The 26532-nt window shown below is 39.4% G+C and overlaps 2 protein-coding genes across 2 annotated transcripts; one reads left to right on the top strand and one right to left on the bottom strand.

Annotated features, from left to right (window-relative positions):
- The first annotated feature begins 15061 nt into the window (after positions 1 to 15061).
- LOC142611422 (indole-3-acetic acid-induced protein ARG7) lies at positions 15062 to 16405 on the top strand. Its single transcript, XM_075783542.1, has one exon. The coding sequence runs from the start codon at positions 15177 to 15179 to the stop codon at positions 15594 to 15596; it is 420 nt and encodes a 139-aa protein (XP_075639657.1). The 5' UTR covers positions 15062 to 15176; the 3' UTR covers positions 15597 to 16405.
- Positions 16406 to 22511: 6106 nt separating this feature from the next.
- LOC142610674 (uncharacterized) lies at positions 22512 to 24848 on the bottom strand. The gene has a single exon (XM_075782556.1). The coding sequence runs from the start codon at positions 24473 to 24475 to the stop codon at positions 22970 to 22972; it is 1506 nt and encodes a 501-aa protein (XP_075638671.1). The 5' UTR covers positions 24476 to 24848; the 3' UTR covers positions 22512 to 22969.
- Between the last annotated feature and the right edge of the window lie 1684 nt (positions 24849 to 26532).

Below are 26532 nucleotides of genomic sequence, written 5' to 3'. Positions count from 1 at the left end.
AAGTTTATAGCTGCGGCTCAGCAAAGCATCGAGCCGGACGAGGACGGCTCCTGTTGGAGAGGAGGATAGAGGAGGTCAAAGATGAGTGCAAGTGGCCGGGCCGAGGACGGTCGCCGAGGCTAAGGATGCGGCCAAGGGTTTGCTTAACCTCGTCGAGGAACTAAAGGCTGATATAGTGGAAAAAGACTCTCGTCTTGACCACTTTCAGGGGAAGATCGACGAGCTAAGCAATTCCCTTGTGAGGGCTAAGGACGAGGCCGTGGAGGAATTTAGGGCTTCGAAGCAATTCACTGACCTTCTGGACGCCAACTATGCAGCTGGATTTGAAGATTTTCGCATGGAGGCGAAAGAAAAATTTCCGAAGTTGATTTCGCCCCCCATCGTCCTTCAACTGGGAGGTGCTACCAGTTCTTTTCTTCAGACTAGCTCTGAAGATGTCAATGTTGAAGACGATGCCTCAACCAAGCCTGCTCAAGACGACCCTGATGCCTGATGCCCTTTGTTGTTGAAAGATTTTATTACTATTTGTCCAAGTGTTTTGCTTGTCTTTTTTTCTTTTTTCTATTTTTTAAGATGCATAATACATTTATCTCGTCTGGAGTACTTTTAGCGAGTTTATAAACAATTGCCTTTCAAGGCTTATTTCTTAAGGGTTTTTGGACGATGGTCGTCCACCCTTTAACGTTTAATGAATGTTTATTTTCGATTATTATTGTTGTTCCATGGACGAGTTTATGCATTTTTATATTTTATTCCATTGCCTTTTAAGCAATATTCCCAAATGTTGGGTGATCGTTTACACAATTCCCTTATGGACGACTCGCTTAGGACGATGATGATCATTTTGCCTGCCCTTTAGGCTATTATTACTCGTATTTTCACGAGTTTGTAATCGTCTTGACCATATGCTCGTCGTTGGGATGTCATGCGTTAATGCCTACTTTCCTTTTTAGACGAGTGGGCTTTGGCTAGGGAAAGCTTGGACGAGCATGCCTTAGCATTTTTTCTTTGCTTTATCCTCATTCTTTTCTAAGGAAAGCTTGGATGAGAATGCCTTAGCATTTTTTCTTTGCTTTATCCTCATTCTTTTCTAAGGAAAGCTTAGACGAGAATGCCTTAGCATTTTTTCTTTGCTTTATCCTCATTCTTTTCTAAGGAAAGCTTGGACGAGCATGCCTTGGCATTTTTTCTTCTCTACATTATCCTCGTTTAAAGGAAATCTTAGACGAGTTTGTCTTCGTCCAGAGATTTTACTTGTCTAAGGCTTTTGCCTCGTCCATAGGTATTATCAAGGAAACTGGAATTCAAATACATAAGAGATCCAAACCATATTATTACATGAACATTGTTCACAAACTTGGCACATGCTTACAAGCTAGTGCCTTATTAAAATACTCGAGTACATAGCATCGTCTTTCATAAGCTAGTCTGTAAGTAGTGCAAAAAGTTTAAGAACTAGTGCACTTTTATTCATAACACACCATAACAGTAGTAAAAGCAAAAGTAAATATAAACAAACCCGCAAATCACAACTGTAATTTTGCCAGACTTCCCTCGTCCCTGCTCATTACTGATAGTACCTTCGCCGATGTTCCACGTTCCAAGGATGCTCTAACTTCCGCCCGTCCAGGGCTTCCAGGTAGTAGGACCCCTGCCTTTTGCGCTGATTACCCTGTAGGGTCCTTCCCAATTGGGTCCCAGTTTTCCATGAGCTGGGTTCCTGGTCGCCAAGGAGACCCTTTTGAGGACAAGGTCCCCGACACTGAACCGTCTGGGTTTTACCATGGCGTCATGCTGTCTGGCCATGAGATTTTTGTACCTTGTCGTCCTTTGCTCCGCATCCATTCTTACCTCATCAATAAGATCGAGGTCAAGGCGAAGTTGTTCCCCGTTGTCTTTCTCCTAGTACTTCGTCACTCGGTTGACGTCCGTTGTCAGATACTAATACCCTGGGTACTCCGAACCTGCATAGGATATTCTTCCATACAAAATTCTTCACGTTCTGCTGAGTGATTGCTGCAAGAGGCTCGGCTTCTACCCACTTGGTAAAGTAATCTATCCCTACCACCAAAAACTTCATTTGCCGGACTCCTATGGGAAAAGGACCCAAGATATCCAGTACCCACTGTGCGAAGGGCCATGGGGCTGTCATTGGGGTCTGATACTCTGACGGCTGTCTGGGCACATTGCTATAACGCTGGCATTGGTCGCATACCTTGACATAGGCTTTGGCGTCTGCCTGCATTGTTTGCCAATAGTAGCCGGCACGGACGATCTTATGGACAAGGGACCTCGCCCCTGAATGATTTTCGCACGATCCTTCATGAACTTCCCTCAGAACATAGTTGGACTCGTTAGGAGCCAGGCATCTCAAGTAGGGTTGGGAAAAGCCTCGCTTGTACAACACCTCATTTATGAGGACATACTTGGCCGACCTAACCCTTAACTTTCTCGCTTCATCCTTTTCTTCTGGAAGCCTCCCATCTTTGAGGTAGATTATTATCGGACTCATCCAATTTTCTCCTCCTCCTATATGCTGTATGTCAGGGATGTCTATGCTCGGCATGTACTGGATGTCGCCGAACTCGTCTAGGGCTCCTACCGAGGCGGCTTTTGCCAAGGCGTCTGCTTCAGCATTCTCCTCCTTGGGAAGTTGAATAAAACTTATGGCTGAAAATTTCTGGGCAAGGCGTTTCACTTTGTTAAGGTACTTCTTCATTCGATCCTCTTTGACATCACACATCCCATTTACTTGGTTAATGACCAGTTGAGAGTCTCCTCTGATTGTTAACGACTCCGCCCCTAAGGACTTGGCCAATTCCAACCCCTTGAGTAGAGCCTCGTACTCGGCCTCGTTGTTGGTAGTTGGATACTGCAAACGGGCTGCATACTCCAGCTTGTCACCCTTAGGGGACTTCAGTACAATTCCAACCCCTCCTGCATACAGTGTGGACGACCCGTCTACATTAGCCACCCACATTTCATTTCCTTCGTCCTTGTTCAGGTCGTCCTGACTGGGGGTGAATTCTGCAATGAAATCTACCAACGCCTGCGCTTTTATCGTGGTTCTTGGGAGGTACCTGACATCAAACTCGCTGAGCTCAACGGCCCACTGTACTAGCCGTCCAGCAGCTTCCAACTTGCTCATCGCCTTTTTTATGGGATGGTCTGTCAGGACGTTGATGATGTGTGCCTGAAAATAATGTCTTAGCTTCCTGGAAGCCGTGATTAATGCGAAGGCTAGTTTCTCCATCATCGGGTATCGTCCTTCTACCCCTCTCATCGCGTGGCTTGTGTAATAGACCGGCTTCTGGACTCTCCCTTCTTTCCTGACTAGCGCTGAGCTTACTGCGTGTGGGGACACTGCCAAGTACAAGTACAACTCTTCCCCAGGTACAGACGGGCTCAACAGTGGTGCCGTCATTAGATATGTCTTCAAGTCTTGGAAGGCCTTCTGACACTCGCCTGTCCATTCGAAAGCCTTCCTAAGGATTTTAAAGAATGGTAAACATTTGTCAGTAGCTTTCGATACGAACCTGTTGAGGGCGGCGACTCGTCCAGTAAGAGACTGGACTTCCTTGATATTTTTCGGTGGCTCCATGTTCAGTATCGCCTGGATTTTATCCGGATTCGCCTCGATTCCTCTGTGCGACACCATAAACCCCAAGAATTTACCCGATGAAACTCCAAAAGCACACTTGCTCGGATTTAATTTCATGTGATACCGTCGCAATGTATCAAAAGTCTCTTGAAGTTCGTCAAGATGTTTATCCTCGTCCTGGCTCTTCACCAGCATGTCGTCCACATAAACTTTCACATTTCGCCCGATTTGAGGACGGAACATATGGTTAACCAGCTTTTGGTAGGTCGCCCCCGCGTTCTTCAAACCGAAGGGCATAACCTTGTAGCAATACAACCCTTGGCTTGTGACGAATGAGGTCTTCTCCTGATCCGCTTCATTCATCTGAATCTAGTTATACCCCGAGAAAGCGTCCATGAAGCTAAGTATCCTGTGACCTGCCGTCGAGTCCACTAACTGGTCAATGCGCGGCAACGGGTAGCTATCCTTGGGGCAAGCTTTGTTTAGATCAGTGAAGTCCACGCACATCCGCCACTTGCCATTGACTTTCTTGACCATGACCACGTTCGCCAACCAGTCTGGGTAATGAACTTCTCGGATAAACTTCGCGGCGACCAACTTCTGCACCTCTTCCTTAATGGCATTGTCTCACTCGGGAGCAAAAACTCTTCTCTTCTGACGCACTGGTTTCGAATAGGGACACACGTTCAGGCTATGGGTAATGACGCTCAGATCGATGCCAGACATGTCCTCATGACTCCATGCAAAGACATCGAGGTTTTTCTTCAGAAACCGAATCAAAGCGTGCTTTGCCCCCTCTTCCATGCTCGCCCCAACTCTGGTAGACTTCTCGAGCTGGTTATCGTCCAAAGGGACGTCCTCTAATGCTTCATGGGCTCGCCCACAACCCTTCTTCCGTCTATACTCATCGCCCGCATGTGCTCGTCCATGGCCGCATAGCTAAGTAGCATTCTCCGGCAGCCAAGCTGGTCTCCTTGTACCTGGCCTACTCCGTGCTTGGTCGGGAATTTGATGGACAGTGGTAGGTAGGTTCCGCTTCAGCTGTTCAAAGTTGGCCTTCCAATAATCGCATTGTATGACGATGCACAATCAACAACAAGGAAGTTCACCTCCTTGGTTATCTGCTGCGGATATGTTCCGACGACCACTGACAACGTGATGGTGCCCACAGGTTGCACCTTCATTCCTCCAAATCCTACCAACGGCGAGTTCACTGGTCGAAGTTGATCTCGTCCTAGTCTCATTTGTTGGAATGCGGGGTAGTAGAGAATGTCTGCAGAGCTGCCATTGTCTATCTGGGGCACCCTCCCGGTCGTGTAGTCGAGATGAGTAGGGTGATGACTATCGCGTCATCATGTGGGTGGTGAATTCGTCCCGCCTCCTCGTCCGTGAAAGTACCGTTGGTCTACCTCCCTCGTCCTGGGAGGTCGTCCAGACTGTTGGATGTTCTGCACCACCTTCAGGTATGTCTTCCTTGACTTGGACGACTGCGCCGTCGAGCTTCCTCCTATAATTACCCTTATTTCTCCTAGTGGGGGGCGTGATGATTCTTCCACCTTGGCCTTCATTTTCTCATCTCTCTGGTCTCGTCCAAGGAAGTTCCTCAATTTTCCCTGTCTAATGAGATTTTCTATCTGCTGCTTCAAGTCAAAGCACTCGTCCGTATCATGCCCATGGTCCCTGTGAAAACGGCAGTACTTACTCCTATTATGCTTGTTGGGGTCTCCCTTCAACTTGTCCAGCCACTTCAAGGACGGATCATCTTGATCTGCATAAGAACCTACTCTAATGGCATAGTCAGGGGCGTGTATTGCTGATTCCTTGCAGAGGAACTGGCCTTCTTACCATCCTTATCTTTTCTCTCGTCTACCCGAACTTTCTTCGGACGAGGTCATTGGTCCAGGTAGCGATGGTGGCCCACTTCCGAGCGCTCTGCCCTTTTTCTTTTCTTGGCTATGATGGCGTCTTCAGCATTCATAAAATTCTGGGCCGAATGGACAAGCTCGGCCATAGTCTGTGGTTCCTGCTCGTAGAGCTTATGAATGAACAAGTCAGAATTGACCCCATTGTGGAAAGCGGCCAGCAATAGCTTGTCATCTATCTCGTCCACCGTTAAGGCTTCTCTGTTAAACCGGGTGATAAAAGATCGCAAACTCTCATTGTCCCCTTGCTCTATAGTCAGCAGGCTGAAGGAGGAACGTTTGTGACGCTGTCCTCCAATGAAGTTGTTGACAAACAGCTTACTCAGTTCTTCAAATGATCCCACCGAGTTTGGGGGGATCTTAATCGAACCACACTTGCGCCGGTCCTCGGGTGTGGTGGTGAGAAAAGCTGCACATGATCTCGTCTGGGACCCCCCCGCAGTGCATGGTCGTCTTGAAAGTTGCAATGTGATCGCAAGGGTCACGATTTCCATCGTACGAGTCTAAAAAGGCATTTTGAATTTCGGGGGTAGAGGGTGACCGTTGATGGAAGTCAGAAAGGGGAGTCCGTTTGGTGGACCATATCATCTCCTGGGTTTGCTCGCCTCATGTTTTCCCTCATTTCATCCATGGCTTTTCTCTATCCGGTCCATTTCTTTTTCCAAGTGCGGCACCCTTCTTGAAGCGGTACCTTGTCCGATCTTCGGACTCTACATTTTCCCTCCTTCCTTCCTGACTTGGGGCCTTTCCCTCCATGTGTCCTTGACGCCGCTCTCCGAGGTTGATCTCTCTATTCAACTCCCCGGTTCCGACGTGTCATCGCGGCAGGCACCATGGATTGTATGTGGCGAATAGAAGGCGGTTGCATCAAAGGACCGCGATCGCGAAGGGGGATTGCCGGAAGCATCCCTACTCTCCCTGAAGTGGCCTGGCCGGTAGCCCTTGATCTCGTTCGAACCATTCAGCCTTTTGTCTGGGATAGAATAACTCTTTCCCACAGACGGCGCCAACTGATGATGCCAAGAAGATCAGTAGGCTGGATGCTTCGGACTTCAAAGGACCACTGGTTCTCTCTACGGCATGGAAAAGAAAGAAAAGCGAATCAAAGGCGACCGGGGCTGCCGGCCAAAAATCCTCCGATGGCAAAGTTAGTTTTTCTCTCTATATTATCTGAGTTCCAACTTTTTTGGAGTAGAAAATGAACATACCCTGGGTTTGTCTGAAACAGCCTTTATATAGTGTTCTCATAGGCGGTTACCAAAATTGGAACTTCTCCTGGCTTCAAGGAGAGATAGAAATCAAACGTAACTTGCATAACCGCTTGGAAGTTATGCTCTTGTTCCACAACGGATATTTGGCGGTTATGCGTGGGATAAGGGATTATCACATCTTTTTCGGAGATTTTCCTAAGTGTGATACCCTCGTCTTGGAGTTCCTCAGTTGGGCGTGCTTTGTTACGCGCGCGGGGGCTGTTTCATCTATCGGGCAAATTCCTTCAAGACGAGGCTGTCGGCACTCTGGACGAGTACATCACTGGTGGTGCTTACCTCGTCCAGAGTTCTTCCTACCTGGACGAGGTAGCTGAAGGTAGGTCAAGAAGGGTGTTTACAAGTCCAAACTGGCCATGGACAACCTTTATGGACGACTTGGAGATAGGCAAAATCAGTACCCCATCATTTATCATTTTCATTACTTTTTTAGGGATCATATCTCTAATTTTTAGTGCCTATTTTATTTGTATTTTTAGTCCAAAACTAAAAAGTTTTGTCAAAATACGATAAAATTTTATACATTTATTTCATTTGCTTCCTTTTTCTTCTGCAAACTACCAAATACACTTCAAAATATATCTATATATCTCGTTGCTTTCCATTCTATTCTTTATAACCCATGCAATGTATCCCATTGCTCTATCAATTTCTTAAGATATTATATAGTTTCTTCTCAATTTCAGGATGAATGCTTGGGAGGAAAGGGAATAAAACCATTCCCTCCTTTTCATTTCTTTAAAAGCACCTCCCAAATGAGAGGGAGTGATTTTTCTCCATCTAAACAAGCTGTAAAGGAATGGAAATATTAAATATATTAGAAGGGAAGGGATGGATAATGAAAAAGATTTGGGTGCTCTTTCTCTTAGTACTTATTGCAGTTTATAAATAAAAGAAATATATAATTCTATTTATATCATCATCTTTTATAAATGTAATATATCCGATAACAATAATTTAGAATTTTCATCCACTTTTGATTATTTTTTTTTAATTCACTCCTTTAAAATCCACTCAAATCAATAATTTATTTACTGATATATGTAATATCTCTCTTATAACATATGGAACTTTCATATACCATATATGTTACATATATGTAACATATATGATATACCAAAGGTATAAGATACCTTTTCTATCTAAACAAGAAAGGATGTGAGTCCATTCTTTCCCTGCCATTCATTTTCATCCTAAAGAATGGTCCAAACACATGTACACCCTATCAACCACTCTCAACAACATCTTAAGCCAAAGCAAATTCTAGTTGTAAAACCACCAAAAAAAAGAAAAAGAAAAAGAAAGTATTTTCCAGCCCAAGACCAATGTATTGTTTGACAAGTAAACTTTGATTGATTCTTACCAAAAAAAAAACAGAGGGAGGAACAATTTAACATTATTAACCAGTGCTTCCCCAAAGGAAGCATGGGGAGGAGTTAATAAGAGGTTATGGGTTGGGGGGGAAATTTATATATATATATATATATAAATGTGGCAGAGATTGGGAGTGACAGCTAATAAGAGATGAGGGATGCGCGTGCAAGGAAGCTGAGTGAGTCTTATCAAATCATTGTACTGCAAAATGGCCTGTTGTTGGCTGAGACAATACGGTATTGAGTGCCTTGAGGTGTCACCAACTATCTCTTTTAACATTGTCTCTTTGAGTGAGCGGTGAGCCCTTCTCTCACCTTTCTCCATTCTCCTTCTCTTCTTTTGTGTGTGGCCCAACTTCATGTGCTCCCTCCACCTCCCTTGCTTTGCTCCCCACCACCCTCACCCTATCACATACTTGTGGCTCCCCCTCCTTGATATGTCTCTACTTTTGTCATTTCGTTTCTTTAACAGTGATGTCAGATGTTAATAATTGAAACCTCACGAGAGTATCTGAGTAATAGACTTATTGGTTTGAAACGTGATGTAAAGCCAAATATCTTAGTTTAATCTATCGCGCTATTGGTTTATGAGATTACTGAGGTGTCTTATGAGATTAAAGAGAATTAATGATTATAAACTAGTAGTAGAAATGTATCGGATTTATTTAAGTTACTTGAACCTCGAGTATAATCTATTTTAAGTTTTTTTCTTTTGAGAACTATAATCTATTTTAAGTTAATTTACAAATTATATCCTCCAATTTTAACATGTTTTGAATTTATTGTTTTAATTATTATTTTTTTCATTCCTTCCATTTTAATATGTTTTTAATTTAGTTCTTCTTTATCCAATTTTTTCATTGGTTTTAGTATTTTTTGAGAATCTTTATATATATATATATATATATATATATATATATATATATATATATTATATATAAAAAAAAAATAAAAACAGCCGTAAGAAGCTACCATATTAGCTTTCCTACATGGCGTTACCATAATAACATCTTACTCGTTGAGTCTGAGACAACAGATAGGATACTAGTGAGTCATAGTTGTTATCCCAACCTCACAAAAGCACTAGTAGGCATTAAGCTAGAAGCGTGAAGTTTTTTCTAAGCGCTTTCCATTGTAGAAATCAAAGTTGAGACCTCTACCTCAAACCACTTGAAAGAAACTCGAATGACCATTAAACTATCACTCTCAATGGTATGGGTTGGTTGTTGTCTTAAAAAATATATATATTTATATAGATTTGTTCAAGCGCACACACACTTGAACTTGAACTTACCCGGTAACAAGCTAGATAGGCTTATCGTTTTGCCTCATCTTGATTTCTTTTAAATCTTAAGAAATAAGTCAATAACTGCACTTTTATTAAATAGGATATTACACCTTTTTTTTTTCTTTTTTTTTTGAGAATCAAATAATAACTTAAATAAACTAAGGTCCGGTTAATGTATGCCTTTAGGGCACACATTAATTATCATTTTATAAAAAATTGAAAAAGTTATCAAAAAAATTAATTGCTTTTTCGCTTTCCTATAAATTTTTAAAAAAAAATCTCTAAAATAGTTTACTAACAAATGCCTAAGTCATATGTTAGTAAAACCCAAATAAACTAACGAAAATATTAAGTCCCTGCAAAACATTATCTTAAATACCAACCTAGGTACCCTTTTTTTTTATATGCAGATGATAGCATTGATTCTAGCAAGACCTATTGCATGATCTGATGATAATCAGGGAGTATCAGTAAAAATGTTATTTAGGTGCTTTACAATCAATGTAATGTTTTGAACGAATTGATGCTGACCCTGACTCCAAGTTCTTGGTCATCACAATAAATTCTGTGCTCACAATATCAACCGTTTCTCTGCTCAGTCCCTCTCCTTGTCTGCAAAACTGTTGTCAGTCAAGACAAATAAGGTGTCCCTGTGAGGAACTCTTTCTCCTTCAAACAACCGAGTACAGCACATACTGTCTTTAGGGGATGAATCCATGCGCTGGCTTTCAATCATCTCTTAGCAAACATAAACTCAGCAATGAACCCACCCGTAAAAAAGAAGAACCTCACACAAGTATATCCTCCACGCTACACATTCTCAATCTCACAAACTATTCTTGTATTTACACATTGAAAGAGACTTTGGACAATAGTGAGTTTGAACTTTATCGTTTTCTATTAAAGTCTCTTTCCAACCTCAACTTGCCCTTTACATTTGAGCCAAGACCTCATAATTGTGTACTCATATTAACTCACTCGTTATTAACTCACTCGTTTCAAGACAATTGAAAAAAATGGAAAACCAGATATAAGATTCTTATTTATATTGGATTCAGATCCTCTAGAGTTCCTAGGGTACTCTACCAAGTAGAGTTCATTAAATCCTAACCACTCTTTAATGATTTAATGGTCTAGATTCTGCCATGTCAGCATTTCATTAACAATCATCTTAATTGTTTTGTTTACAACATTATTTTATTATTTTAAGAATATTATTAATGAAATGCTGACATGGCAGAATCTAAACCATTAAATCATTAAATAGTGGTTAGGATTTAATGAACTCTACTGGTAGAGTACCCTAAGAACTCTAGAGGATCTGAATCCATTTATATTCTATATATTACTAAAAACTGAAGCGTAGTATTTAATGTTGCTACGCTCACGTTGAGTCACGTCAACGTCCACGTCCACGTCATTATTTTTTTTCTTTCCATTTTCTTATAATTATTTTTAATATTTTTTTATTTCATATTTACACTTTTCCAACATTTCTAATTCTCTTACCTTTTCATCTCCCCACTACTTCTCCAACCTTTCTTCTTCCCTCACCTTCTCATCTCCCCACCACCCTCTACATTAATATCAATCTTCATCTTTCCCTTCATCTTCCTCTATTTTTGTCTCTTGTTATTCACTCTCTTACTATAAATTTGTCACAATCTCTTTTATTCTATACATAGTTTTCCCTTACAAAAAAAAGGTTCTCTCTCTCTCTCTCTTTCTCTCTCTCTCTCACACACACACACACACACACAATTTTTGGGTGGATTTTTATTTTTTATTTTTCTTGCATCTTCGCTTTAGGCTGATAATTTTTTATATTTTTTAATCTACTTTAGGTTAATGCAATTCAATTTTTTTTTAATTGTTGTGTTTTTTTTTCTCTTTTTGATTATTAAATGTTATCCTATTGCGTTATAAATGATTAAATATAGCCTATAAAAATATAATATTATTCTATTACATAGCATGATTTGGATAATTTAATTTGGTAGTTATTGTAATTTGATAGCATGATTTTTATAGTGCTCAATTTAGATATTAAACTATGAGACTTTAATCATTTTTGTTTATTTTTTAATTATTTGTGGCGGATAAAACACTCTTAATAATTGTATTAGAAGTACTCTATAATGCCATTTATTTAGAGAAAAGTAAAGGTTGACTAAACAAAAATTATTGGATGATAAACAAATTTTATCCTTTCACAATTTTACTTTAATTATTATTATTATACAATGCATATATAGAAATTTAGTTCTTAGATTTTACTAATAATTGTTTATTTGATAATCTATTTTGGGTAGACGAAATTACAATTTCTACAAAGAAAATAATCTTAGTAGATTATAAACAACAAATTGTTTTCCTAATTGGTCCAATTAATCATAGTTAAGTTTTATTAATTTTTTTAGTTACTTTTGTTAGTGTTTTGGATTGTAGGTAGAAAAAATAAGTTTGAGAAATTTTGTTCAAAACTAAAAGAATAATTTCCAAATTTTATATGCTTTTTAATGATTCACAAAATGTTATAAATAACTTTTATTAAAAAATAAATATTTTCGTTAACTGGCCTTTTGAATTTCTGAGAAAAATTGTATTTTTTTCATTTTAGAACAACAAAAATTATTAAATTTATGATTTATGATTGTTCCTATATTACATTTATGATTATTTTATAATAAATAAAATTATAATTACAAAATACATTACTCTTTATTAAATAGTTTAAATTGTATAAAAAAATTTAATAAAACTACCATAAAAATAATTATCATGCGTAACGCGCAAGTTCGCGGCTAGTTGTATTTAAAAATATCTTACATAGAAAGCATAAGCCTTTTATATTTATGTGTTATTCATGAATACATTATAGACCTATGTACATGTGAGAGTGATGTTGCATACACAACTATTACATGAGAGAATATGAAAAGTGATACTTCCAAATAATGGTATAAAGTAATTACTTAATGAGGTGAGTGATAGAGATCGAAGCACATATCGAGTCGTTCTCTTGAGACAATTTGTACTCTCTTAGTAAGATTATTGATGAGGAAAGGATAATGGCATGTCATTCCTAAGATACAACAAGCTTAACCAACCGTTATACACCTTGCAAATTTAATAAACTTATAAGGTAGAAGTTGCGCAAAATATAGCAACTCTAACAAGTAGAAGGATGTAAGAAATGAGGTAGTTGTGGAAAGAAGTTCAGCAAGAAATCTTGCTTTGTGAAAAGAGTTCTCACAAGTGAGTTATTCATAAGCAAAATATAAATCATTTCCCACTTTTTGTGTTCTATTTTATGTTTTACCAATATATCTAATATTTTTTCTTCTTAATAGAACAGAGAATAAAAATAGATAATTGGTCTTTTAATACTAAATTCAATTAGAGTTAACAACAAAACAAATGGCTGGAGGTTAACTTTAACGTATTTAAATTTGGAATTAGGGGGTCAATCATGCATTTTGATAATTCAATGGGTTATGTCTAATTAATGTGATAGTTCAAGGCATGGAAAAATATAATTTGTCCAAACAAAATTCATGTTATGAAACTTTAGTGTTAGCTATGCACTACAGCTTGCAAATGCAAGGTATATTTTGTTTTTTAGTTTGTTGATCAAATTTTAGCTTGAATACCCCCAAAAGTTATTGGGTACGTCGGAAGTAATGTTCTCCCTTCTCATATGAAACCCACCCCTCATGTGAGAGGGTGGAGCATTGTTCTCAGAATACCTAATAAATTTCTTGACTACCCCGATGGTAATGCTCTAACTGCATATTAAGTGGCAATAAATGCTTAGTTAAATAAATGAGTAGTAACTCCAAAAGTTGGCCTAGCAACTTCGGAGGCCTCATGAGATTCATGAGAATTTAAGTTAGAAAACTCTAGTCAATAACTTGGGGCCACTCTCCAAGGAATCATCCTTATAATCACTTGATGTATGTAGAACGAAAGGATTAAACACATAGAAGGAAATAGGCTAGAAGAGTTTTGGACAATAAATACGCTTATGGCAAAAATGTAAATAAGAGAAAAGGTGAGTTATCACTCATTTAAATGTTGTATGACATCCTCTATGGTTGAGTTCCAAAAACAAAACAAAAAATGTTGTATGACATCCCATACAAGATTAACTTTTCATTTAAACAATATAACACCTATTACTTAAGATACTTCCATTTATGGTAAAGGGTTATATTCCTTTTTGTATGCGACATTGATATCCATGTACAAGGAACTAAAGAGAGATCTACAAAAGTTGATTTCTTGATTTCTAAAAATAAACCCCAAATTTCTCCATTTGGAGGCAAAGGGACATAGTTTAAACGTCCCAACTATGGAGGGTCCTTTTCTAAGATTCAAGAATGTGACTTCCATTCTATTTGCAATTCAAGATTCTTTCTTCCATCCCTCTACCTCTGCATAACCCATCTCCTGCATCATGCAAACATGGTCAGAACACAGAGATACGCAATACTTATCCCGAATCCATTTGCAGGAAAACGGTAATAACTAGTTTAGACTTTGCATAAAGAACACTGCTGTGTACTGACACAGGACACAGCTTATATAGTTTGTACAAAGTAAAGATCAAGTCAACATAAGTGGCGAACGGTGTAAACCATTGGAATAAGAAGAATACAGAAGCCAAATAAAGCTGCTTATGTTTATGGATATAATGGCAACTTAAAAAGAAGAAAGTAATGGCTTAGCTCATACGGCATCATTCTCCAAAATGTTCCAAATGTAATCTCTAGCTGAGCTAGTTGCAAATCCAAAAAAAAATTAATTGACATGTTGGCTCATAATGATCCTCACTTCAAATCCCATCATCCCTAATGCACTTTAACCGCCTTTTCTAGCAAATAATTAACAATATGTAATATTTGTCGATTGTAGTAAAACTTTGTTTGGCCTAAGCCTCGATGAGTTATCCTAGTTCGATGATAAAAGACAATCATGAAATAGACTCAGAATCCTATTTTATATTAGTTCAAAATATATAAACCCCCCCAATATTCTCACTCACACAGTGCTGACTTGAACATGGCAGTTGCACATGCATGACAGTGGAACATATACATGGTTCTGAACCAACTCAAAACCAACCTTCATCTGAATCTGAAGAAAGTGATAAAGTCTATATTTTACAATATCTATAACCTCGTGTTAGGAAAGTGGGATCGCACTGTGCCCAAGAAGATTAACCCATCCCTCATGCATATCTTATCTTTTCCATCCCCTTGTGGGGTCTTTAACTCCGTGAACTTCGAAATATCATCAATGATCAAGAACCATACTTTCTTAACTACAGATAGACATAGAACTTGCTTCCCATTTCATTTGACATTACTAGAAAGACGTATATTTGTACACTATTTTTTTTTTATGAGTATTTATATACTACTTTATAGTAGTAACTAGTAACTAATCATGTTATGCATGTTCGTACAGTTTTCGTATCAAAGTGTGATACTATAAAGGACTGAATGGTACAACGCAAAATAAAAGCAGCACCTATCTTTATATATTGTACGCGCTTTGAAGTATATCATTGCTCATATATAGCTCACCAAGCCATTTAATGCTCTAAGATATAATAATTTTTTTTTGTTGACTTTTTTCCATTCCACACTTATATATACCTTCATTTTCCATTTTATCACCCCCACATTTCTCTCTGTCTCTCACTCTCTGAGTATAGAAATGAAGATTATGAAGGGGAAGTTTTTGAGGGCATGCATGAACAAGTGGAGAAAGATGGGTAGGAGTAGAGTTGGACCTTGTGCTGCCTGTGAGTACTGCTGTCAATGGGCTTTGTGGCCTTCAACACATGAAGAGCATTCAATTCCAAAAGATGTCCCAAAGGGTCACTCAGTAGTGTATGTGGGTGAGAACAATAAGAGGTTTGTAATCAAAATCACCCTACTCAATCACCCTCTCTTCAAGGCATTGCTGGATCAGGCTCAAGATGAATATGGTTTCACTACTGACTCAAAACTCTGCATTCCTTGCGACGAAAACCTTTTCCTGAATGTCGTTCGCTGCGCTAGCTCTCCAGATGATCGAAGGATTCCCTTCGTCTTTGAAAATTCATCTACAGGGAACTATGAGCAATATGACTGATTCATGAGGCTAATGTTCTAATGACAATGCTGATATGTAGCCATTATAATATTGCATACCATGTAGAATTGTAACATAAATATCCTCCAGCTCACTAATGTAATCCTTTTTTTTTTTTTTTTTGTTAGTGATATAATTTAGTTTAAGAATTGTAAATTTAATTCTGCATGGGAATTCTTAATGTAAAATGTAACTAGGGGCAAGATAATACCCGTTGTTACACATAGTAAATGTGTCTTTTTCTTTCTTTTCAATAGTTAGTAAACGAGACCAGAGCTGAAGTCTCGGCTCTGGTCCTCTGCAGATCAAGCTCCACTCGCTGACATGACAACATTCTAAACAGTGAAAGTCATGAATGGTTCCAAAAGTTTCAGTTCTATGTCAAAGAACATTTTGGAACTGAAATTTGGGATTGATGGAAAAGCAGAGTGGGCTGAAATGCAACAAACTAGTCTAGCAAGAGCTTTGAAAAACACGTTACTATAATGTAACTACTTAAAAGGTCCATTGCAAGCTACCGACACTGAAGTCGTTTGGACATGTCACTGTAAATCATGGGCAAGAACAAATTTTCAAGGTAACAACAGAGGTTTTTTCACCCTAAACCGTAAAATTTTGTGGAGTATCACTAACCTGTCCCCTCAGTTTCAAGTTATTCACCCACATCTAGTTTTGTGAAATCGTGTACAGGACAAGATATGGTGCAAAAGAGAATACATGCTTGGAGTTGGACATCTTGGAAGAAAACAGTTCCAACCACAAGTTAAGAAATCTACCATTGTAGGCTAAGAGACTTCAAGTTACATCATGCACAGGTCAAAAGACATTTGCAACATATCCTTATATTCTAGGCAAGAAAAATGCTCAAAAGAAAATCTGCCAAAGCAGGTAATGATTTAAGCAGAAAAGCTTTGGAGTTTCCTCTATATGGGGAAGCTTCTAATAAAATGGCTGATGATTTAGCAAGTCATAGACACATGAAATTCACTTTTACTCCTTTACAAGTGAGTGAGAGAAGTGAAGAAATTTAGTTTTCTTCTACCAAAGCTTCAGATTTTACCTATCAAAAAAATGCTTCAGTTTTGCAAATTGGCTAACCCAAAGAAGACATTTGATAAACGAAAAATGAAATCTGTAGCACTAATTAAAGAATCCATGACACAACCAGCAATAGAGAAATGATAGATGAGGACCTTATGCCAGAAAGAGACACAGTAAAGCAATAAAACAAATTATACTCATGTACCCCATGCTGTGTGCAGCCTATCAATCCCTCCTCTATATGTAAAAGATTTCAAGTGATGTCCTCAAAACCCATTGCCTACTCCCATGATTGCAATTTACCCATTCAATCAAAATGTTTTCCCATGTAATCCCAAGCAGAATTTTTTTTTTTGATAAGTACAATCCCAAGCAGAATTTCCAAAGATGATAACTAAACAATTAAGTTAGAAGCAAAGGAACCCAATGTCAAATGAGACAGCCAAGACGCAATCAAAACAGTTACTTTTAGTTCCATGTGCATATCAAAGAACTGAATCAGTGGTAGAAAAGGTCAGATATCTTGCGAGCTTGTGAAGAAGAAAAACCATCAAATTTAAATTAGTTTCCAGTAGTGAGTAGAGAAGCTACAATACAAGATAAGAAAATTTTCCCAAAGAAAAATAATACAGGAATGATTTTGCTACTATCAACTAGGTAACTAGTAACATCAACTTTTTTGATTACGACTGGTAACACCAACTAAAACTACCACTAAATTAGCCGGTTGGCTGGTACTCATGTGATGTAGATTCTTATACACATGTCTAATGTGGATGTACATGTGTGCATGTGTGCACAGTGAACAAAAAAGACATACAGAAACTATCTCATTCTTCCTATAACAGTATCCCTGGGATTATCCAAACTATATGCTCAGAACAATTACTGAGTTTCATACAGCCATTGCACAAAGTCATCATACATTGAAATCTTCAGTTGACCTTATTTTAGAAAAATACTTAAGCCATCCTGGTGGACTCACTGAAATGCTATCTAAACGCGATGAATTTATTTATCTATCAACAATTATCTGTCATCACAAGCTGACTTGATAAACATATAGTATTTCCAAACATCCCGTTTTTAATTTAGCAAGAGCATGCAGAGAAGTAAAGTCGAGTAACATTATGACAAAAAGGAAGAAGATTTCCGTGTAATCAGATTACCCACAAAGACACATCCAAAGGTCTTAAGCCACAACCCAAACACAATCAATGCAGCTTACAAAGCCCATGAGCTGTGATATAATTTTTAAATTAATGGTTCCCCAGCTTCTCAAGCACTCCTAGTTAAGAAATCAACTTCATCCACAAAGAAAAAAGAGATATATCTGCAAACTGATTGCTAAAGACAATGCAAATTTCTACACCCCACAAGGCTCTCCATCAATAACCCATGGGTTTTAAAGGGAAAGGTAAATCCTAACTGAACTAAATTCCATTTCGGTCTCGATTTCTTGGATAGGTAAATATATCTCAGAAGCCCATTCAGATTTGGCCCCATGACCCCTCACCCTTCAACCTTTATATGATGTGGAGGAGATGCCATTTAGTCCAAAGACTTTAGGGTCTCAACTTTTCTAGAAGAAAATCTTAAAAACTCTAACCAGTTGAAGTGCGGGGCTACCCTTAGTATTCATTAACGTGGCATGTCACCTTAAAAGGAAAGAAGCTCCTAAGGGGTCCCAATTAATTTGTGCTTGATGCAAGGAAAAAAAAAAGTTTTTTAACACTTCATCTGGCATGATCCTCTCCAAGAAGCAGCGACTAATCAGACAGTGACTGAATAAATAAAACGGCTGCTTTGTAACTGCAACCCACTAGGCAGATAAACTGGTTCTCAGCATGCTGCCCCTTCCTTCACTCTAGACCTGATCATGTGATAATGGGAGGGTAGGGAAATAAACAGATCTCCTGAAAGGTTGCCTTGCCAGTTATCTACTCACTAACATATATCCTGTCAGATCAACAGGATAATGGAAACCAACCATTTTTTTGATAAATAAAGGAAAAGGTAGAAGAGGGCATGATGGAAAACAACCTCCACAACATTACGTCATATAAAAAGCAGATTTTTTGCTTGCTTTGCCCCAAGAACAAAAATAGCTACATTTTCCTGAAAACAAGGTGTGGGTTTCCTCATGTAAGACCCCAAAGAGAATCCCTTCAATATAACAAGGGACGGCATAGAGCTTAGTTCACTGGGAAGGACAATGTATGGAACAACAAAGCTAGGATAGCTTGAAGCCCAGAACCACCTAGAAGATCACTCCCTCCATGCTCCAAGAGACTGCATGGAGCTGAGCAACTCCATTCAGAAATTGCAGCTTCTTCTCATTCACAATTCTTTTGTGTGACCCTAATGGCAGGGAGAAGGGGAAATGAAGGGAAGGGGGGTTTGCTGATGGTTGATACCCACTCATACCATAGGCAGAGTAATGGGCAATCACTAAAATTTCCCCAGGAAAAGAAAAGATAAATTTTCTAGAAACCTACGTTCATTCTGTCATATTCACATAACTCAGAAAGCCAACGTCATGCTTCGATCCTTGCTTCCATGATTGAATACTGTAAACACATTCTCCAATGGCCATAGAATTGCAGTGTCATTGATACTGCTGAATTTCTTCATTGGATAAGCATAATTTGAACATAAGACTGACCTCAACCCCATCTCATGTTTTAATGACGAGCCCAGTATGTCTTCTTCTTCTTCTACTTCAAATATATATTTATATTGGAAAGTAAGAGTCAAGCATGTTCCATTGATTATATATGGTGAAATTTACTGCACTCAACTTTAGCTTTCAGTTTTTTAGAAACACACTTGAAGTCATTTAAGGATAATGAAATCGGGGCTTCAGCCCCCAGAATCCCCCCAACCCCTCCCCATCTTTTTTTCTCCTCTTTAGACCATCAAAGGTTATATGAAGGAAGAGAACAGTGGGTACCTGTGATGAATATCTGTGATAGTGTTAAACCGCCCATTTGCCAAACTATTCATAAGAACCGGAAAAGTGGTTAAAAACAAACAACCTTTAGTCATAATCCCCACCTAGCAACTAGACTCTTTTGAGAAAACACGATCCTAATCTTTATAAGATCATATATCAGTTCTAGTTTAAATGTTGAGCACCAAGCTTCTTGATTGAATTTCTCACAATCTTTCAGAAATCATTAGCTATTTGTAAGACATATTTTTTTTTGATAAGTAATCTGGAAGCTTTTATAAATAAAAGAAATAGCGTCATACAAGGAGTTCATGATGATGAACAATAAGAAAAAACTACTAGGAATAAAAGTTAAGGGAGGGCAAAAACTCAGCGAGAGACGAGCAATTAGAAAGCCCCCAACAACGAGACCACTCTAAGAGACTACGCTGGCACAAAAGATTCAACTCAACCAAGGTCTTCTCTTTGTCTTCAAAGGAACGACGATTTCGTTCCAACCACACAATCCACATTAAGCACCCTAGAACCAAATTCCAGGTGTCCGACTTATCCTTTCCATGCCACTGATGCCAACAAGGAATCAACTCCGCCACCGACCCTGGCATAACCCAAAGAATCCCAAAGGTCTGAAGCATACAAGACCAAAGAGAATGGGTAACAGGACAATGCAAAAGGAGATGGTTAACCGACTCCCCATCCTTGCAGCACAAGCAACACCTATTAACCAAGGGCCGACCCTTAAGCATAAGGTTGTCCAAGGTGAGGATCCGACCATGAGCAGCAGACCACAGAAAGAAAGCCACGCGCTTGGGGATCTTCGGTTTCCAAACCCCCTTCCAAGGAAGCCAAGAATTCGAAGCACCTCGGATCGCGAGGTAGTAAGACCGAGTGTCAAACATACCATCCCCCTTTAAGCCGCCAGTAAAGGGTATCTCTCTTACTCCCCTGAGGAATGCGGGATTGGATAAGCCGGAGAAGAGAAAACGAAGCAGCCAACTCCCAATCTTCAAACGCTCTATAAAACGTTAAATTCCAAACTCTAACAGTACCCCCTTCTGGAATCCACAAAACCTCAGAGATACAGGCATCCTTGACCGATGAACACACATAAAGCTCAGGATAGAGAACTTTTAGGGTATCGTCACCAATCCACCTATCATGCCAAAAACGGATACGAGTTCCTTGCCCCACTACAAAAGAAAGATGCTTAGAAAAGTCCTCCCATCCTTCGTTAATGCTTCTCCAAAGGCTGCACCCATGGGACCTCCTGCAGTCTCTAGTCCTCCACCCCCTTTGATCCTCGCCATATTTTGAAGAGATAACCCGACGCCACAAGTGGGTATCTTCATGGCCATATCTCCACAGCCACTTCCCTAATAAAGCTTGATTAAACGACACCACCTTTCTTAACCCCAATCCACCCATCTCAACGGGTAAACACACCTTATCCCAAGCCACCAAAGGATATTTAAAACCCCCCTCAGAAGACCCCCAAAGGAAATTCCTCTGAATACTTTCCAATCTAGTCGCCACTGCTTTAGGAATAGTAAAGAGAGATAGAAAGTATGTCGGGAGACTTGAGAGAGTACTCTTAAGTAACATGAGCCTACCACCCTTAGATAAATAGAGACGCTTCCACCCAGAGAGTCTCTTCTCCATCTTTTCCAAAATAGGATTCCAGATCAAGGGAGACTTAAAAGAAGATCCCAAAGGCATCCCCAAATATTTCATAGGCAAACTGCCTACTCTACACTGAAGCACATTAGCCAAAGCATCTAGATTATTCACCTCCCCAACGGGGACAATCTCGCTTTTCCCAACATTGACCTTCAAACCCGTAAACGCCTGAAAACAAGACAACACCATCCTAATAGACAATGAATGCTCCCTTGAGGCCTCACAAAAAATGATGGTGTCATCCGCAAATAAAAGATGAGAAATACTCACCCCAGCAGAGTTCACAGCTCCCACCTGAAATCCCCGAATAAGATTACACTCCTCTGTCTTCTTCAAAAGTCTACTTAATACCTCCATTATCAAAAGAAACAATAGCGGGGATAGGGGATCCCCTTGTCTCAGCCCACGGGAGCTACCAAAAAAACCTTCAGGGGACCCATTTACTAGGACAGAGAAACGGACAGACGAAACGCAAGCCTTGATCCACCCCCTCCATTTCACCCCAAAACCCATCCGGCCTAACAAATAAAATTCCCCTACCCTTGATAGCAACACCTTAGGAGGGCAAGATAGAATAGCACAAGACCTCCCTCAGTCTAAACAATAAAATCTTAGCAACAATCTGACAGAGGCAAGTCAACAAACTTATCGGCACACACCACACCAGACTTCCTTGATCCTAAAGTTATAAAAGTAGCTTTAGTGACTTTATTGATGGCTCAATTCTGATAGAATTCACCGCAAACCTTTCAAGATATCTTTTCCGCAATATCCAAAAATCCTAAGAGAAAAGCAGAATGGAACCGCTGGAACTCAAAGTTTACAATTTTCCCACATCTCAAGTCTTTTACAATATAAAATTTCCCTACTCCAAATATCCCAAGAATTAATTCATGCAACTTCTAGAATTACTAAAATTGTGATTGACCAATCCTAAGATAAATATAAGAACTTCTTAAAGCATGCCTTCCATATCTAAAGTTTCATAAAAGTATGAAAAAAAAAAACTGGTACAATGCACAATGATGAACTTACTCTCAATTCCTATCTAGTTTCTCTTTAATTTTTTTCATTTTCAATTAGTGTACTGCAGGCAAAAGATTAGCATATAACCAAGGTGGTGGCTTTTGAAGTAAACAGCAAAATATATCCAGAGAAGCCCATATATCATGCAAAACTACAACAAAGTGATGGAATCTGACCAAAAATAAAGAGAGAAGAAATCCAGCAGAAAACAACAACAATTCAGAAGTCCAGCCTCTTTCTGCTTATTATCATTCTATTTTATGCATCCTCAGTTTCAAGGATATAAATGGATAAAAATGACTACAAACATGAAGGCTCTGTAGTACAACAGCACAAGTAATTCCAGCAATGAGAAAAATCATGACCGTTTGCAAAGTTCTTACATCACCATCACTGGCAGGAAACATTGCATAATTGCAAGGCATTAAACAATGAGCACCACAAGATATACACATGAAACATTTTCGTGCACAAATATACACAGGTAGTATATTGCCTCGTGATAAAAAGTACATACAAGTACAAACATTGCTAGAACTACGGCACTGCTAATCAAAGGTATTGCAAAACAGGAACACACAAGGCACCAAAAGATTTCCGCTAATAATACAATTAGCTTTACCATTGAAGCCTCGTAGAGCTGAAAGTCTCAAACCCGATTACCACCAACCTCCAATCATCTTAGGCCCTCAATCAACCCCTCCAATTCTCTCCTCCCAAACCTCCTCCCCTGCGAACTAGCATCCCTACACCTCACAGCAAAGTAAAATATCAGCCAAGCCACCATGAAATAAACCTCCACAACGGATTGAATCCCCATGGCCAAAATTCTTCCACAAACCCGAGAAAGAGCCCACCGCACAAACGAGCCACAAAATATAGCTTCGAAACACTTGATCTGTATAGCCTGGTTTAACATGGTTGATATCAAATAACAACCTTCCTTCATAATCTCCCTTCCGGTCCTCCTCGAATCCACAATGGCAACCCAAGCATCCACAGCAAATATAAAAGCCACTAAAGTGTCGGTGAGAAACCACGCGAACAAAAACCCTGAAATCTCCTTCTCATAACCCCTAATCCACGGCGACAAGATCGAAAATGGCATCAATTTCAACCTCACGAAGAGCTTAAAAAACGAGTACTGATCTTCAATTTCACCGAAATACCATAACCCTAGGATCTGAGTCAGTGCATCTCTCACCGCCCATCTCATCAAGATAAACCCTGAGAGTCTCTTGAGCCCTAATCTTGAACCTTCCCAAACCGTACCAAGAAATGAACTATACCTCCCTAACAGATCATTCAAAGTGGTAATGAAAACAATGCCTAATACCAACGAATACGTAACGAGAAACCCTAGAATCACCCAACCGTAAGCGGCGGAGAGAAAACTCACAAGGAAGAATAGCGTCGCGGCGTCGCGGCGGCTGAGCTCCACTCCTCTGAGGATGAACTGGAAATCCACGATTTTGTCCAATTCTTTAACTTTCTCTCTCTCTTTCTCTTTCTCCAATCCAATCGTCTCGTTCTCTTCCTCTTTCTGCTCATCGTTATCGTCGCCGTTATCGGAGAGAGACAAACGGTCGGCAGCGAATGTGATTCCGGTGCGGACGATCTCGTTGAAGTTGATCCCGTGGTCGATTACCCGATCCGAAAACCCTAGCGCCTTAGGGTTAAGAATGAGGAAAGTACCATTGATCGGAGCCTTGCGGTTGGAGCCGAAAGGAGTGCGATCGTCGGCGTCGTCGCCGGAGAAGAAGTCATCGTCCAGGGTTCCGACGCGAGTGAGGTGAAGGAACGGCCGCCTCCGCCGGCGAAGGTGGCGAGGGAGGGAGTCATGGTAGGAGTGGCGGTGGGGCGCGTCGGGCGCGTCGTGGGAGTCGTGAGGCGCGTGGGGGCTGTTGTGGGAGCCGGAGAGGTCGAGGCGAGAGAGCAAGGCCTTGAGCGAAGGGTCGCGGTCGATGAAGGAGGTGACGTGGCGCGTCCCGTCCTCGACGGTGCTGCGGAAGGAGAAGAGGAGGAGCGAGAGGATGAGGAAGGCGGCGAGGTTCGACCTGAACAACGACGTCGCTTCGCGAAACAGCTGCGACGTCGTTCGGAGATTCTCGTGCCGAAGTAGTTGCTGCTGTTGATGATGATGATGATGATGATGGTGGTGGTGATGATGATGATCGCTCATGTCGGCGTGTTTTTGTTAAAAAATGAAAATAAAAATCTCTCTAAATTTTGTTTCGATTTTTTTAGTGTTTTCTTTGCTTTGCTTTTCTTTGCTTTTGCTTTTGATTTTTGTTTGTTTGGACTTTTGGAGGTGAGGAAAATGAGAGAGAGAGAGAGAGTGGTGGTCTGTGTTTTCAAAGAGGGGGTTTGGGGGTTCACGCGATGCTGTTGGCGCGTGAGGGGGACGCGCTACATTGATGGGTGGCGGTGGCGGAGGTGGTTGGTGGTAGTACACTAGCACCGTTGAATTATTGGGTTTTTAAATTTCGGGGCCCCAGAATGTTGGGAGAGAGAGAGAGAGATTTGCTTGGTTGCAAACCATTTTGTATCTGTACCGGTCGGTTCAATCCATTTTAGAGTAGAATTTTATACATTGATTGGATTGAAATTAACTGTGACTTCAATTATCAAATACCATTTCATCTAAAATAATTATTTTAATATAATAAAAAAAACAGTTAACAACGTTTTTACAGATAAGTATAAAAATATAATTAAAATCAACCCCCCCAATTTCAAACTATACATATCTATTAAAAAATAATTTCGGTTAGAGTGGTTTGGAAAAGTTGACAAAGGCTGAAGTACTGTAGAAGGTATTTGCTGGTGAAAGGTGCAAAAGTAATTACTAATTATAGGCTGTTATAATGCTCCTTCTTTTTTTTTCTTTTTTTTTTTTTTTTTTGTATTTACAATAGATTTCATTAATTAAATTTATAATAGAGTTTATTATAAAAAATGTAGAAGAAATTAGTACCACATCATTGTGTTATGGGAAAATATTCTTCTTCTTTTTTTTAATATAATGTACAGATTGTCTCTTAACTTTTTAAAGTGTGAAAGTTAGGCAGTAAGAGTGTGCTATCAACCTGCCAAAATCAACCTGATCCAACCCAATCCGCCAGATTGGGTCAATTTTTAGGTTTTGGTGGGTTGGGTTGGGTTACAAAAAAATTTTTGATAGCGGATCGGGTTAAGTTTAGGTCATAAAATTTCAAACCCAACAAACCTAACCCGACCCATCCATATATTTAATATATATATATACACACATTTAAAATATATTATATAATTAATAAAATTTTAAAATAACCAGCTCTTCTTATTCTATATAAAAGCCAATTAGTACACAAAAACCCTAGTAAATTACTATTGTTGTTTAGTCATTAATATTGTTTGCCTTTAAAGAGTTACATTAATACTAATCTTTGGGTTTTTTAAATATATTTATATTTATATTTATATTTTTTTCTACTCAATTTACTAATAATAATAATAAAAAAATTGTCCAATCCATAAGTTCAACCCATCCCATGTGGGTTGGGTTGAATTTTTTTTTACCTACTATGGTAGGTTGGGTCAAAAAATCCCCTCAACCCGACCCAACCCAACTCATGCACACCCCTAGTAGGCAGTTTTCTAAACATGTCAGCACTCATCACCGCCTTAATTATAATAATGTAAAGCTTCTGTTTTATATATAGTATTAAATAACCTAAGTTTTTTAAATAAATAAATAAAGAGATACATTAAGGTTTAGGGCTAAGACCATCTCTTGCTAGGGCCTTATTCACATGTAAGGGCAGAAGCTGAGATGGGGACTGGCCCAGACCATATACAAACCAAGCCCCAACGAGCCAGGAAGTGAGCTGACCATGTTTCTGGTCCCCAAGTTGTGCATATGCAAGGGCCAACAATATAGTGACCAAACCTGCACTACCATAGGGCTCTCTGTCTGGACTGCCCAAGTGTATTAACTATTAAAGGAGTGTTTGGAAGAGGAGTTTAAGTTATGTTGTTTGAGTGTTTTTGATATATGTGTGAGTAAAAATGTGTGTGAAAATGTGTGTAATGTTGTCTAAAATGTAAAAATGTGAGTTAGAACTCACTCACTAAACATGGCCTAAGTATTTTGCTTGTGGTTGGAGGGTCAAATGCTTCAATTTACTTTTTGCCTATCCCATTGTTTTGTGCTTGGGTCAATTAGTTCCACTACTCTATTGAAAGGCCTCTCTCCTG

The sequence above is a fragment of the Castanea sativa genome, chromosome 9 (genome assembly GCF_040712315.1).
Source record: "Castanea sativa cultivar Marrone di Chiusa Pesio chromosome 9, ASM4071231v1".
In the NCBI taxonomy this organism is placed as follows: Eukaryota; Viridiplantae; Streptophyta; class Magnoliopsida; order Fagales; family Fagaceae; genus Castanea; species Castanea sativa.
This window is presented reverse-complemented; position numbering and strand designations above follow the sequence as displayed.